The 14,273-nt window shown below is 38.8% G+C and overlaps 1 protein-coding gene across 16 annotated transcripts in view; it reads right to left on the bottom strand.

Moving 5' to 3' along the window:
• mmd (disintegrin and metalloproteinase domain-containing protein mind-meld) overlaps window positions 1-14,273 on the bottom strand; it is a 642,845-nt gene that overhangs the window by 126,757 nt on the left and 501,815 nt on the right. For all 16 annotated transcript variants that reach the window (XM_069509480.1, XM_069509491.1, XM_069509485.1 and 13 more), the window contains one exon: window positions 12,614-12,683. In XM_069509480.1, the coding sequence (XP_069365581.1) occupies window positions 12,614-12,683 (70 nt within the window). The remainder of the gene's footprint in view (window positions 1-12,613; window positions 12,684-14,273) is intronic.

Genomic DNA, 14,273 nt, shown 5'->3' with positions numbered 1-14,273 from the left:
TTTCATAATGTTTTCCTTTGTGGAGATTATAGAACTATTGGAAAACTAACTCACGTGCTTCCTAGTCAATAAAAGCAACTGAAAGCACCCTGATCGATAAATATCGATAGGATAAGGTGACGCAGTACGCTCGACCTAACCTGTTTGCTTTTCACTTGACATTGTATAAGAAAGGTGAGAGGAAAGATGATTTTCATTGAAATCAAGGGTTTCCTAAACCCTTGATTTCAATGAAAATCATCATTTTTTTCTCAAAATCATTTTTTTCTCAAAAGTATTTTTGAGAAAAAAATACTAAATGTAAGTATGTTTGCAAAATAAAGATATTTCAACTAATTAATAAATAAACTATGTCTAATGTTAAATTGTTTTAGAATTTTCATACCCCTAATCTTATTTATTTACGCCCAAATTATACAAATAATAATTATACAAATATCAAATAATGTAGTAATTACCCTCCTACGTTTGTATAAAGAAAGCACCGAACTGAGCCCACTTAAAGGGTCAGGGTGCCTCTCAATAAATAAATAAAATTATTTGTTTACTAAGAGGTAGGCTTACGCTTGACGACAATTATGCTTATAAAAAGCAATGACGAGGAGAAATGCCTATTCACTCATGCTTTTTTTTTTAAAAAAAGAATATTAGCCATGTTAAATGACTAATATTCCCCTTTCCTCTCCAATTAAGCGTCAGGCTTGTGCTAGGAGTAGGTACGACAATAGTGCAACGGGCGGGGTTTGAACCGTCGACCTTTCGATTATCAGTCCACTCCTATACTTACCGGTTGAGCTATTGAGGCTTTGAAGGTATTTAAATTATACTTGGCAAGAAACATGGATGCCGGAAGAGCATTTTTTTAATAAAAATGGCGAGGAAACGAGCAGGTGGTTCACCTGATTTTAAGTGATTTTTCCTTTTAAGGTACGGAACTCTAAAAAAGACCCCGGATGGGCTCGAAACTAGTCGGGCTAGCGTCAACTAAATACGTGAGTAAAGCCGGTTTCTCCTACATGTATAACTAGCGTCTGCCCGCAGCTTCGCCCGCGTTGCCCTAAGGAAACAAATGGCATTTTTTTCCCAGAAACTAACATAACATCAGGACGCGCACCCTGAACAGCACCGAATAACACATTTAACCTTCCAACCTCCTTGTCATCCCTTTAGGGGGGGGAATTTTCTCATAGTCGTTTCTTAGCTGACACCTAACCTCAAGAAAAAACCTACTTTCCAAATTTCAAATTAATAATATCAATAATTAAAACTTTCCCATGCAAACTTTCAACCCCTATTTTACCACCCTTATGGGCGAATTTTCCAAAAATCCTGAAACACGTATTTCTTCATTTGTGACCGCAAACCCAAATACCAATTTTCATGCAAAATAACTTGAAAAATGACGGACTTTCATACAAACTTCCATCACCCATTCAACTCACTTAGAGGTGAAATTTCGAAAGATCCTTTCTTAGTGGATACCTACTCTTTACAAAGAATAGACCCTCCAAATTTCATGTCTTTAGGACCAGCGGTTTAGGGTGTGCGTTGATATATATGTCAGTCAGTCAGTCAGGACTTTGAATTTTATATATATAGAAGATGGAAATCACTGACGATAGTTTAAACGCTAAAATAAGAAGATGTTACGAAAGTTGTAGGCATTATTCCTCACTAACAAAAATCCCTTACGTCAACGAAAAAAACAAACACCGAAAACTAACCAGCAGCTATGCTCAATTTCCGTACGAATTTCCCGACTAGGGATTAGCAGCCGAGGCCGGGCGTGAGGGACGAGCCAAATGCTAAAACTATGCAGCCCCACGCGATAGCTTTGTACTGACGTCGTAAATATACCGGAATCTTTCTACTTTCTCGTATCACAGTGGAATTTAGCAAAACTTTTACATTGGTTGGAACCAGTGGCGTGAAGGTCATAGAGGCATAAATGCACTGCTTACCCCAGTTGTAATAGCTCAATGCATATTTTTCATTATGACCTGCCAGTGAACAGGCTCCTACTGAACTAGTGCCTACCCTGGCTTCAAACCCTGTGCACGCTACTGGTTGGAACCGATGTGCTTATTGGTTTATATATAACTAGCTTATGCTCGCGACTTCGTCCGCGTGGACTATGCAAATTTTAAACCCCTATTTCACCCCCTTAGGGGTTTAATTTGCAAAAACCCTTCCTTAGCGAATGCCTACGTCATAATAGCTATCTGCATGTCAAATTTCAGCCCGATCCGTTCAGTCGTTTGATCTGTATGGTGATAGATCAGTCAGTCAGTCACCTTTTCCTTTTATATATTTATGCGTAAGACAGTTATGTTTTTATAGTATTATCTTTCTATTATACTAGTTTCGAATGGGTTCGAAACTAGTCGGGCTAACGTCGACTAAACACGTGAGTAAAGCCGGGACAGATATTATTTATAATGGAAATCACTCACGGTAGTTTAAACGCTAAAATATGTCCTTTCTTTAGAAAATTAGATATAATCTTTACCAATGCAGCCCGATTTTGTCTCAAAACAACCACATATTTTTTTAAAACAAAAACTTGACTCACACTAACTTGTACACGAAAATAATAAATTATGAAGTGTGTCACGAAAAACCAACAATGTGGCCGTGATAAATTAAGAAAAATCCATAAAATATTAAGCTACACAAACTCATGCGATAACTTTGTAGAGATCGCGTCGTAAATATACCAAGAATCTAACGCTTACCGACTCTCTAAATTCTCATATCTCTCTCTGTGGAATTTAGGGTATACTCTAACTTTCGGACTGGTTTTCCGATGGAATCGGAATCCTATATTTTACAAAAGTTTACGATATATTGCAAATAAAACATCTGACTCACGTTAGAGGTCAACTAACGTTACGAAAGTACGCCAGTCGGAGTCAAATGGCAATGCTGCGTCGTAGTCGGGGCATTGACCCGAGTTTTGCACTCTATACTTGTGAAAAATACTAAATCACTAAAACTACAAAATGAGGCAAATGGTTACTGGTATTGGATTGTGTTAAGTAGTATAACAATAACGCTAAGTTTTTGCTAGCGTTCTGGTTACAACCTGTATAGTAAAAATAAATTCATCATCATCATCATCATCATCATCATCATCATCATCAGCCTGTGGACGTCCACTGTTGGATATAGGCCTTCCCTAAAGAGCGCCACCACACCCGGTCCTCAGCCTTACTCATCCAGCCACTTCCCGCCAGCCTCTTTATATCGTCGGTCCATCGTGCTGGAGGGCGTCCCACACTACGCTTGCTTAAACGCGGTCTGCACTCAAGGACTTTCCGGCTCCAACGGCCATCGCCTCTACGACAGGCATGACCTGCCCAAAATAAATTAGCAATAACATATTATAAAACGAATATTTCAGTTTTATTAAGCCTTTCTAGATTAGAATATGAAATTTTTATCGTATTTTTAAGGCGTTAAACATTAAATACATATAAGCCTTTATAAACCTAATTCGAGTTCAAAATTTCATAACGTCGCGTTGTTTTATTTATATTCGGTTTCAATTCCACACGGTACATGGAAAAACTTAGTATAATAGAATTTCAATCCATTTCAATTCCTCTAAAATCTAGACAGATTCAAAAACACGCAGACACGACGTTTAGTCCAAAGGAGTTAGTTTTATAAAACGCTCAGCATTTTGGAATGAGAGCCAGCGCGTGCCAGACCTTTGTTATATTATAAAAGCTGAACGTTTCTCTGTGTATTGTCCCCAACACAGGGAGAAAAAATCAGCGACTATGAAGGTAATAAAAGTAAAAAATCTTATGTCAAAATATAAAGTCAATTTTTTTACGTAAGAGTTTTTACATCTTTGTTACCTGTTATCTCCCAAAGCCACCATAATCCAAACTTCATAGTCGCTTATCATTTTTCCCTGTGTTGGGGAAATACGCAGATAAACTTTCAACTTTTATAAAATAACGAAGGTCTGGCACGCGCTGGCTCTCTCTCTATCTTGTCAGTGACGTATAGAAGACGAGATCGAAATAAATTGCTTCGATGCTCCTCCCACGGATAGAGGGGGGGATTTGGGTTGGGGGGGATTCAAATTGGATTGAAGGAAGTTTAGATTGGATTGAATTTTCTTGCCACCTTGTTTAATTTAGTAAGGACGAGGCGAGGATCATGTATGGGAGAAAATTTGAAAATTCGAAAAATCGAAAAGTCCATTGCATTGATTTGGATTTTTATTTTTCCCCTGTAATAATTCGCTTCGTTGAAAATAATTGGAAATTTAATGGAACAATTTTTCGTTTAACGTTCGCAGCGTTAACACTATCGGTAGATGTGATTTGAGATTAAATTTTGTGATGTTCCTTTTCCGAAAATTATGTGCCTGCCTTTTGGAGTTTTTTGGAATGATCATCATTTTATTAAAAAATAATATCTTAGCATTTGCAATATTACTGTATGTAAACCATTCAATGTCTTATAATATTTACTAGCTTATTTACCCGACTTCGTGTGCTGTGGTAGCCTAGTGGTTAGGACGTCCGCCTTCTTTTGGAGGTTGAGAGTTCAATCCCGGGCACGCACCTCTGACTTTACGGAGTTATGTGCATTTTAATAAATTAAATATTACTTACTTTAACGGTGAAAAAAAACATCGTGAGGAAACCTGCATGCCTGAGAGTTCTCCATAATGTTCTCAAAGGTGTGTGAAGTCTACCAATCCGCACACGGCGAGTGTGGTAGACTATGGCCAAAACCCGTCTCACTCTGAGAGGAGACCCGTGCTCTGTAGTGAGCCGGCGATTTGTTGATCATGATGATGATGATCTTAGACTCGAGAATTATTTGCCTACCTGTCAAATCTCTAGTTCCACTGGTTTAGACTGTACTTTCTTTGTCAGATAGTCAGTTACGTTACTGCTTTATATGGGACGTAATGAATGAAGCAAACTGAAAGCACCGTAAAAAAATTGTTTTTCTAGATTTTATGTTACTACTTTGTCCGATGGCAAATCACAACTTCGCAGTACTATGAGTCTCTGAGCTAACCCACGGACGGACGGACGGATAGCCTAAACAACCCTAAAACGCACTGCGACTTAGTGTTTTGCTATTTTTAGTCAGGGTCAGTATGAGCTCCTTAACGTACCAACGTCGATAGAGTTCGAGCGTCGAAACACAAAACGTCAGATTGCAAGTCGTAAATAAAAAAAAGTGTTATTCGTGTACGATGGTATGTACCTTTCGTATGTAAGTCCAACTCGCACTTGACAGGTTTGTTACTATTTTGATATAGAGGTAACTTAGTTTGTATGCACTTCATCTCTCCGTGTATATAAATTCCCCAGCACTGTACAGAAAAATCACGACGTAGAAATAATTTATCATTTCCAAGCTTCAATGATAGATGTACAAAAGCTTGCCGTGGCAACATAATAACTTGAATATTCCATTGTATATTTACCATCTCTATATTTCTCTATATTTGGACGTTGCGAACGAAACGACAAAGGACTTTGTTGGTACTCTAGGGTTAGTATGAGATTTTAGTCTCCCATCTTACCAACGTTAGTAGAATTCGAGATTCGGAACACAGTAACGTCAGAGTAAAATGAACCTTAAGTCTCTTGATTTAAAGTTCATATTATATTCTTAAGGTAGCAGTGCTGTGGGGTCTAGTCCGTTTCACCTAGGTCAAAAGGCATGGCTTCCTAGCGCAAATATGGCACGGAGAAGAACCTTTCCTCAGTTCTTTAAGCCTAATGTCTACAAAAATTCGTTGGAGGCGCACTATACGCGGCTCATAGGACCTTGTTACCGCAAACTGATAACATTAAATCATGAAACGAGTGAAAATGCAACTCAAAAAGATCTAAAGAGCTGAGTGAATCGCACCGCTAACTCAATGGTGTAAACACAGATGTAGTTCAGTATAAATTTCGTTTCGGTAAGTATTCCAAATTTAAATCACATTCTCCCCCTAGAGGATGAATGAAATTCAGAACAATTTTCTTTCCCTGTTTTTAACAGATTTAAAATGACTATTGTTATGTTCGCTTTTTGTGGCAAAGAATGTCACTTTTTTGAGCAAGTGGTACGAAAAGTCCATTTTACTTTAAAATTAATGGGTTTCGACGCTCGAACTCTATCGACGTTAGTGAGATGTAAAATCTCATACTAACCCTAACATCACATTCAATGTAACCTGAGTCCTTATGAGTTTATTTGTGTTGTAGAGAGTTCTTGTTAGTCCTTTCATCATATAAATTACTGAGAGAGAACAGCATATTTCTGTGCTAAGGCCACTTATTGGCCACGTCTGGAAGACGCAGCGTGAAGTCCACACTAGGTGGACAGACAACATCAGACAAGTCGCATTGACTTGCTGGATTCAGGCGGCGCATGACCGTGGCGTGTGGAAGTCCCTACAAGGGACCTATGTCCAGCAGTGAACGTCTATCGGTTGATGATGATGATGATGATGAAATCCCAACCGAGCGAAGCCGGGGCGGATCAGCTAGCTATTGTGTATAGAATTTCATGGTTTAATTTCGAATTTAATTATGAAACATCATAATTGTGATATTGGCAACATACTCTAGAATAGAATAGAATATTCGGGCCATTATTATCGGAACGCAAGTTGCCATTGTGCAGCTTCCATCACTGAAGCTCGGAATGATGAATTATTATCGTGTAGCTGCGGTTATTATGCCGCTGCGAATCAAATAGAGTGCTTTTGAATAAGAACTTAATATTAATGTTAAATATGAAAATTCTCCGAACAGATTTCGCCTCGTCTTCATCCTGAAATTCAGTATATTATCATTCTGATAATAGCAATTGTTGTAAAGGGTTCGACCTTCAGACTTCACTTTTTCGTGGGTTTCTTATTGACAAAGTGTTTTGGTCTAAGTCGTTATTATATTATTATGCCTATTTCACCCCCTGAATGTGTTGAATTTTCAAAAATCCTTTCTTAACGGATGCCTACGTCATAATAGCTATCTGCATGCCAAATTTCAGCCCGATCCGTCCAGTAGTTTGAGCTGTACGTTGATAGGTCAGTCAGTCAGTCAGTCAGTCAGTCAGTCAGTCAGTCACCTTTTCCTTTTTGTATATTTAGACAAGCTTATGCTCGCGACTTCGTCCACGTGGACTACATAAATTTCAAATACCTATTTCACCCCCTTAGGTGTTGAAAATTCAAAAATCCTTTCTTAACGGATGCCTACGTCATAATAGTTATCTGCATGCCAAATTTCAGCCCGATCCGTCCAGTAGTCTACCAATCAACCAACTAACCAACCAAATGCTTCATTGGTCTTGTCGTGAGGAAACCTGCTTATGAGTTTTCTATAATTTTCTCAAGGGTGTGTGAAATCTGCCAATCCGCACTTGGCCAGCGTTGACTATGGCATAAACCCTTCTGATTGTAAGGGAAGATCCGTGCTCAGTAGTGTGCCAGTGCTGGATTGATCATGATGAATCGTATTTCCCTGTGTAATTAATAACCATTCCTTTCAAAACCAATTCGAACGATAACAAAATTAAATGATTAATCACTTTCAAGAAGAACATTATCCAAACTCCGAAGACTGTTTGAATTTAAAATCTAAGGAACTTAATCCAAGAGTCGATTAAATTTTCAAAGCTTGGAATCAGGAGGTACTGGCACCGATTCCGTTGTCTTTTTCTAAACTAAATTAAGAGTATCTGCATCCTTTTCTTTTTAACAATGCTAAAACGGGACAGAACATGAATTTTACATTTAAAGACTCTAAATTTTAGTGCACGCTATAAATTTAAACAGTAGGCTCGCGACTGTGCGCTAAAATCACGGGTTTTACCATCTAAAAATTAAATTTAAAACTGTCAAACTGCGTCTGTCCTTTTTATATTACATTAGTAAGTCGAAAGTACTTGTAAAAGTCTATTTGAATAAAAAAAAAAATTATTTATTATTTATAAGAAGAGGATGCGAATACTCTAAAATTTGGTTGTGCTAAGAATCAGTACCACTGGTCTATTAAAACTTCGCCAACATCAAAGATGGCCACGCGCCGACTCTTGGCCTGTCTTACCTGTCAGCTGCCGAACTAAGTTTTGGAAGTTTACTTTATTTGTTGGTTTGCTTTAAACCTTTGTTGATGTTGCAAAGAATATCACTTTCCTCAAGTTGTTTAGTAACTAGCCGATGCCCGCGACTTCGTCGAATTAGCTTTTTTTAAAATCCCGTGGGAACTCTTTGATTTTCCGGGATAAAAGGTAGCCTATGTCACATACTCGTCAGGTCTTTACCTATACGCATACAAAAAATCACGTCAATCCGTTACACCGTTGCGACGTGATTGAAGGACAAATAACAAACCAATAAACCAACAAACAAACACACTTTCGCATTTATAATAAGGGTACTGATTATACGGAAATTTGGGTTTAATTTTAATCGCCTTTGTTATATACTTAGTAGGGACTAGCAGCCAGGCTAGGCATGGTCGGGTTTCCTCATGATCAGGGCCGTCTTTAACCTATTGGAGGCCCTGGGCACATTAGGATAATGGGGCCCTTATATGATCTTGACAGAGTAACTACTATTTTTTTGGTATAAATAGACTTCTTTTTTGGTTTAATACAGAAAAAAATTAAAAGAAACGAGTTCAACCATAACAAAATTTTATGTTTCAAAGCATCGATACTCGCGATCGCTGTGAGCAGTTCTTTGACAAATAAAATAAAAATGAATAAAACAAAATATTATAAATCCGAAAGTGTGTAGACTATTTGCATGTCTATTTGTTATCAGAGATAGCTTGCATCCAGGAAACGAATAATATAAGCTTTTTATGTCATAAAACATGAGTACATGTAGAACATGTAGAGTGCGGGTAGCAACAAAAACAAAATAAAAGCGCGAGCGAAGCGAGCGCATAATTTATGGCATATTTACAAAAAATATATAATTGGTAAATGCAAGTGGCAGGGACTAGTGGGTCCCTATAGATCGTGGGCCCTGGGCACGTGCCCAGAGTGCCCAGTGGGAAAGAGGGCCGGGTCCATTTTACTTTAGCGCTGAAGTGTTTTGACTCGAATTCTGTCAGAGTAGGTGCGATGCAAATTCTTATACTAAGTAAGCATACGAAAATAATTACCTATGTGTATTGTAAATTAGAAGCCAAAATTACACTAAATCTATTCAACAAGGCAGATTTCAGTTTTGATATGTAAACAGTTTCTCTGTTTTGCGCGCTAAGTTTCTAGAGATTTCGTAAATTGCTTTACATTGGATTGAATTTTCTAGCACCGAGTAGAGACTGTCTGTTTAAATTTGTCGAAACTAAATAGCAGGAGTGCTGCGCAAACTTTGTGTAGATGTACACAAAGCTTCTTTTACTTTGCTCAAGCACTTTCGGGATTCTACTGAACGAAATTTGAAAATCAAGTCTCTGAAATTACGTATAGAAGTTAGAAGATTGTAAATGTTGTATAGAAGCAGGCGTTATTTTGCGAAAGTGCATGATATACAATGAACCAAAAGCTTAATTTGCTATAATCCGCTAAAACAGGTCGAATCTGTATATGATGCAACATGCAGCATGCAAAATGCACCGCCCGCCCTCCCACTGCTAACCATGCAGTAAAAAGCAGCTACCAGGCAAGCGATACGCACCCGTACCACCACCACGCAGCACCACACAAATTCCAAAACACACTCGACGCACATTTCGCCCCGACATACGCAACGGACTTGGGACCAGACAGTGGAGCGGGGAGAGGTCGTGCGGTGCAAACTATAGTGCCCGGAAATGGTCAAACATGTTTGTCAAATATATTACGTGTTTGTCAAATTATTTGAACGTCGGCGGTCGTGTTTGATGCGTTTGTCAAACAAACTACGTGTTTGGCTTTGTTTGACAAACATGCCTGAAGGTGTACGGCTGCGTTTGTCAAACAAACTATCTGTTTGTCAAACAAACTACGTGTATGGCTTTGTTTGACAAACATGCTTGAAGGTGTATGGCTGCGTTTGTCAAACAAACTATCTGTTTGTCAAACAAACTACGTGTTTGGCTTTGTTTGACAAACATGCTTGAAGGTGTACGGCTGCGTTTGTCAAACAAACTACCTGTTTGTCAAACAAACTACGTGTTTGGCAAATTTGATTGACGGCGTGTTTGACCGTTTACGGGGCACTTATCACTTTCTGCTACAGGGGCAACGCTGTGTCCGTTTGGCATTGGTGCGGCGCCACAACGCACCGAAAACGCATCGTGTGGCGTCAGCCTAAATGAAGTCCTACTTAAAACAGACAGCACAACTATATTATTTGTTTAGTATGACAAAAGAAAGTAAAAAGTAAAGTTCTCGAACTGCAGAAATCACTGCACCAAATTGGACATCAATTTGTCTGAACTTCGAACTTTGTGTTTAAAGCAAAACAAACTGCACCATCTATTTTCCACTGACGGTTCTCGCCGCAGGTGTTATTCTGTAACTTACTGTGTTCACCATTGTGATCGTCGTTGTTTGACGAAGAATAAGATTACCTAAATAAAATACTTATATACGCGTTACATAGTTGAGTTTACCGTCGTTAAATAATTTAGTTCTGAGGCTGTGCGTTACACGGTTACAGAATAGCACCGCTAAATTAATTATTAACGTGAGAAGGGTAATTTCATGCACACTAATGTTTGTTGGGCTGTTGTCTAGTCTATTATATAGAAAATATTAATTGTAATCGCTGTCACTTACATAAACCTTTATATAAACAAATAGGTAATAGTTAATACATACACTTTGCATACTATTATAAATGCAATATTATTATTTGCGTAATGTTATATTGAGTACTGTAACACTTTTATGATGTTATACCTAATTACGAAAGAATTCTCAGATTTGCAATAACATCACCGAGTGGTGTAACATTCAACGCTACCTCACGTTTGCAGTAGGTACCTATAGCAGTTTGTGAGAGGAACTTTTTAACTGCATTTAAAGTTGCACTCTCACTCTCGCACACTTACTCACACACTCTTTGCAAAGTTCTACGCTTTGCAGAGAGTGTAGAACATGTTAATGAGTATGATCGAAGCTGATGCCCACGACTCACGTGGATTTAGTTTTTTAAAAACCCCATGGGAACTCTTTGATTTTCCAAGATAAAAGTAGTCTATGTCACTCTCCAGGTCTTTGACTACACTTATGTACAAAATCACGTCAACCTATTGCCCTGTTGCAAACACATCGCATTTATTATATTTGTAGAGATTACATCGCTGCGTCAGCGATGCAAGCGAGGCTGCGTGCTTAGATAATAGCCGCACAGTCCGTGAGAGGAGTCATTTCATCCACACCACTTAATCTTCAGCGCCCGCTCTTTGGCAGCGATTAAAACTTTCAAAATGAATCTCTAGTGCGCTTTAAAGCGCATAATTTAAATAAAATTGCGCTGTGTCATATTTCTGCCGCATTATTTTGCAACTTATGTTTGTGACTTTGAAAAAACGTAATTAGAACGCAGACCAAAAGCCGCTTTGAGGATTGCCTTATGTACTGCAATTAAAGTACAGGATATGAGTTTATGTCCGTCCGTTGCATATTATATTTTTGGTCAAAGATGAGATGAGTAAATTTACTTTAATTCAGCTTTCAGTTGGACAAAAATATAGTTCCTATACCTACTTAAATATCACTGAAGATTTTCATCATCATCCTATCAAGCTAAGTAATCATTCGTCTAGTGGGAGGCTTCGGCAGTGGCTAGTTACCACCCTACCTGCAAAACTGTGCCGCCAAGCGATTTAGCGTTCCGGTATGATGCCGTGAAGAAACCAATGGGGCATGGGTGTAATAAAAACTGTCATACCCTTTCCAGATTAGCCCGATTCCATATCACTTACCACCAGGTGAGATAGCAGTCAAAGGCTAACTTAACTAACTACTATCTAACACCGCTTAAGTGGCTTAAGCCAAATTATAGACAAGCGAATATGGTTTTAAGATTGAAAACCCGTTGCGGGATAGCGCGGGTGAAGTGCAGGTGTACGGGGCGTGTTCACCCCGATTGCCATGTCGACCTGTCTCGTACTGTAGACTAATCGTCAACTTACCTATTTGAGCGTAGCGTTGAAGTTTTTGTTCGAATAGAGATATTATGTAGATCTCTATAATTCTACTGCTTGGAGTTCATTGGATGTGAATGCGAAGTACAGACTTCTGTACTCTTAGTTTTAGATCATAAGTAGTGGCGCCGATTCTTTTGTCTTTCTCTAAACTAAATTTAGAGTATTTGCATCTTTTTCTTTTTAATATTGCTAACAAAGGACGGAACATGAATTTTACATGTTCCGTCGCATTTTAAAGATTCTAAATTTTAGTGCGCTCTACAAAATTAAACAAAAGGCTCGCGACAGGCAGCTAAAATCACGAGGTTTGACAATTCTAAATTAAATTTAAAACTGTCAAACTGTGCCTGTCCTTTTCATATTACATTAGTAAGAAGAGGATGCAAATAGTCTAAAATTTTGTTGTGCTCAGAATCAGTAACAGTGTGATCGATGCAGATTGATTAATTAATAAAAAGTGTTGATATAAATGAGTTACTCACCGTTCTAACTTCACTTTCAGCACCGTTAGCGAGGTATTGTGTTTGTTTGAGGTTTGGTGCCAGCAGTTGCCTGAAACAACAGGGAAAACCCTTTAAATAAGTGTTCTGTTTGACATAAACCATAAAGTAATTTTTTCTTGCTCCGCCTACAAAATATCCCTGAAAATTATCTTGTATTTTGACAAAACGGGAGTGGTTTTTAAAAATTTAAGATGGCGGCTGTCATGGGCCGTGGCGGCCATTTGGTTCGAGGTACGAAAAAACGCAATTTAAAAATTCAAATTTCTCACAGTTGGCAACATCGGAGCGTTTCGACTTTTATGAAGCGATTGTATGTATGGGCTCGAGGTATAGATTGGCAAAAAAAAAAACGGTAAATTTCAAGATCTACCGCAAAAATTAAGAAATCGAAATTGTCTTTGCAAAATCCGAGTACGAGCAATTAGATACGTTTTTTTACTTGTCCCAATGACATTTAGGTATTTTTGTCGCCGGAGACTGGAAACACTGGAATTTATCAAAGTAAAAGTGATTTTCGACATGGTCTTTTTTCAGGGACAATCATTTCGCCTGGGTGCGATTAAATATTTATTCTGTCTATCTATATTTTGTCTGGTGTGAGGCTACGGCGGTGGCTAGTTACCACCCACGGTTACCACCCTACCGGCAAAGCCGTGCCGCCATGTGATTTGACGTTCGGGTACGATGCCGTGTAGAAACCGATACAGGTAGGTAGGTACACGCTTTAGACCTTGGCATAAACGCGGTGTTAAAACATACATAGTTACCTACATAAAATTATTATACTGAAAAAGCTGCGGGAACCGAAGTAAGCCGAGTTTTGCTTTGCCAATAAATTACACGGTTTGCAGTCAAAGGTAATCACTAATCAGTATGGGCTGCGTAAGTAATTTGCCAAGCCTTGTCTTATTAATGAGCTTTCTGAACGTGGTTTCAGAGTTAAAGGCTTTATTAAACAAAAATAGGTATATCTCACATTTCTTGCACACATATTCCGAGTAATACAGGGCAAGATAAATAAAGGCAGTCACCTCTTCGTTGGCTCCGCTAAGTACCAACTAGCGGCTCTGGATGCTGTTGATCGTCGAGCTAGGAGACTCATAGGCAAAGACTCCCCTTTACTGGCGAAACTACAAAGTCTCGATCACCGCCGCAAGGTCGCCGGCTTATCAGTGTTTTATAGGATATATTTCGGAGAGTGTGCTCAGGAACTTTTCGATCTTGTCCCCCCTTCACCATTTTACCACCGAACCGCAAGACGTCGGGCGAGTTTCCATCCTTATGTCGTCGACATTCCATCTACACGCACGAAACGTTTTGCGTCATCATTCCTCATACGTATGGCTAAGGTTTGGAATACTCTTCCGCGATATGTGTTTCCTAGCAATTACAACCCGGGTATCTTTAAAACAAGAGTGAATAGGCATCTTCTAGGTAAACGCGTCCCATCTTAGGCCACATCATCACTTCCCATCAGGTGTGATTGTGGTCAAGCGTACACCTATAATGAATAAAAAAAAAAGGCAGACGTAGACCTGGCCATAGACGAACATCCTGGCTTAGGAACCTTCGCCAGTGGTTTAACATGAGTACAAGGTCACTGTTTAGGGCAGCGGTGAAAAAAATCAAGTTAGCCTTA

This window comes from Maniola hyperantus, chromosome 3, assembly GCF_902806685.2.
Source record: "Maniola hyperantus chromosome 3, iAphHyp1.2, whole genome shotgun sequence".
NCBI lineage: Eukaryota > Metazoa > Arthropoda > Insecta > Lepidoptera > Nymphalidae > Maniola > Maniola hyperantus.
The sequence above is the reverse complement of the archived record's forward strand: the minus strand, read 5'-3'. Positions and strand labels throughout refer to the sequence as shown.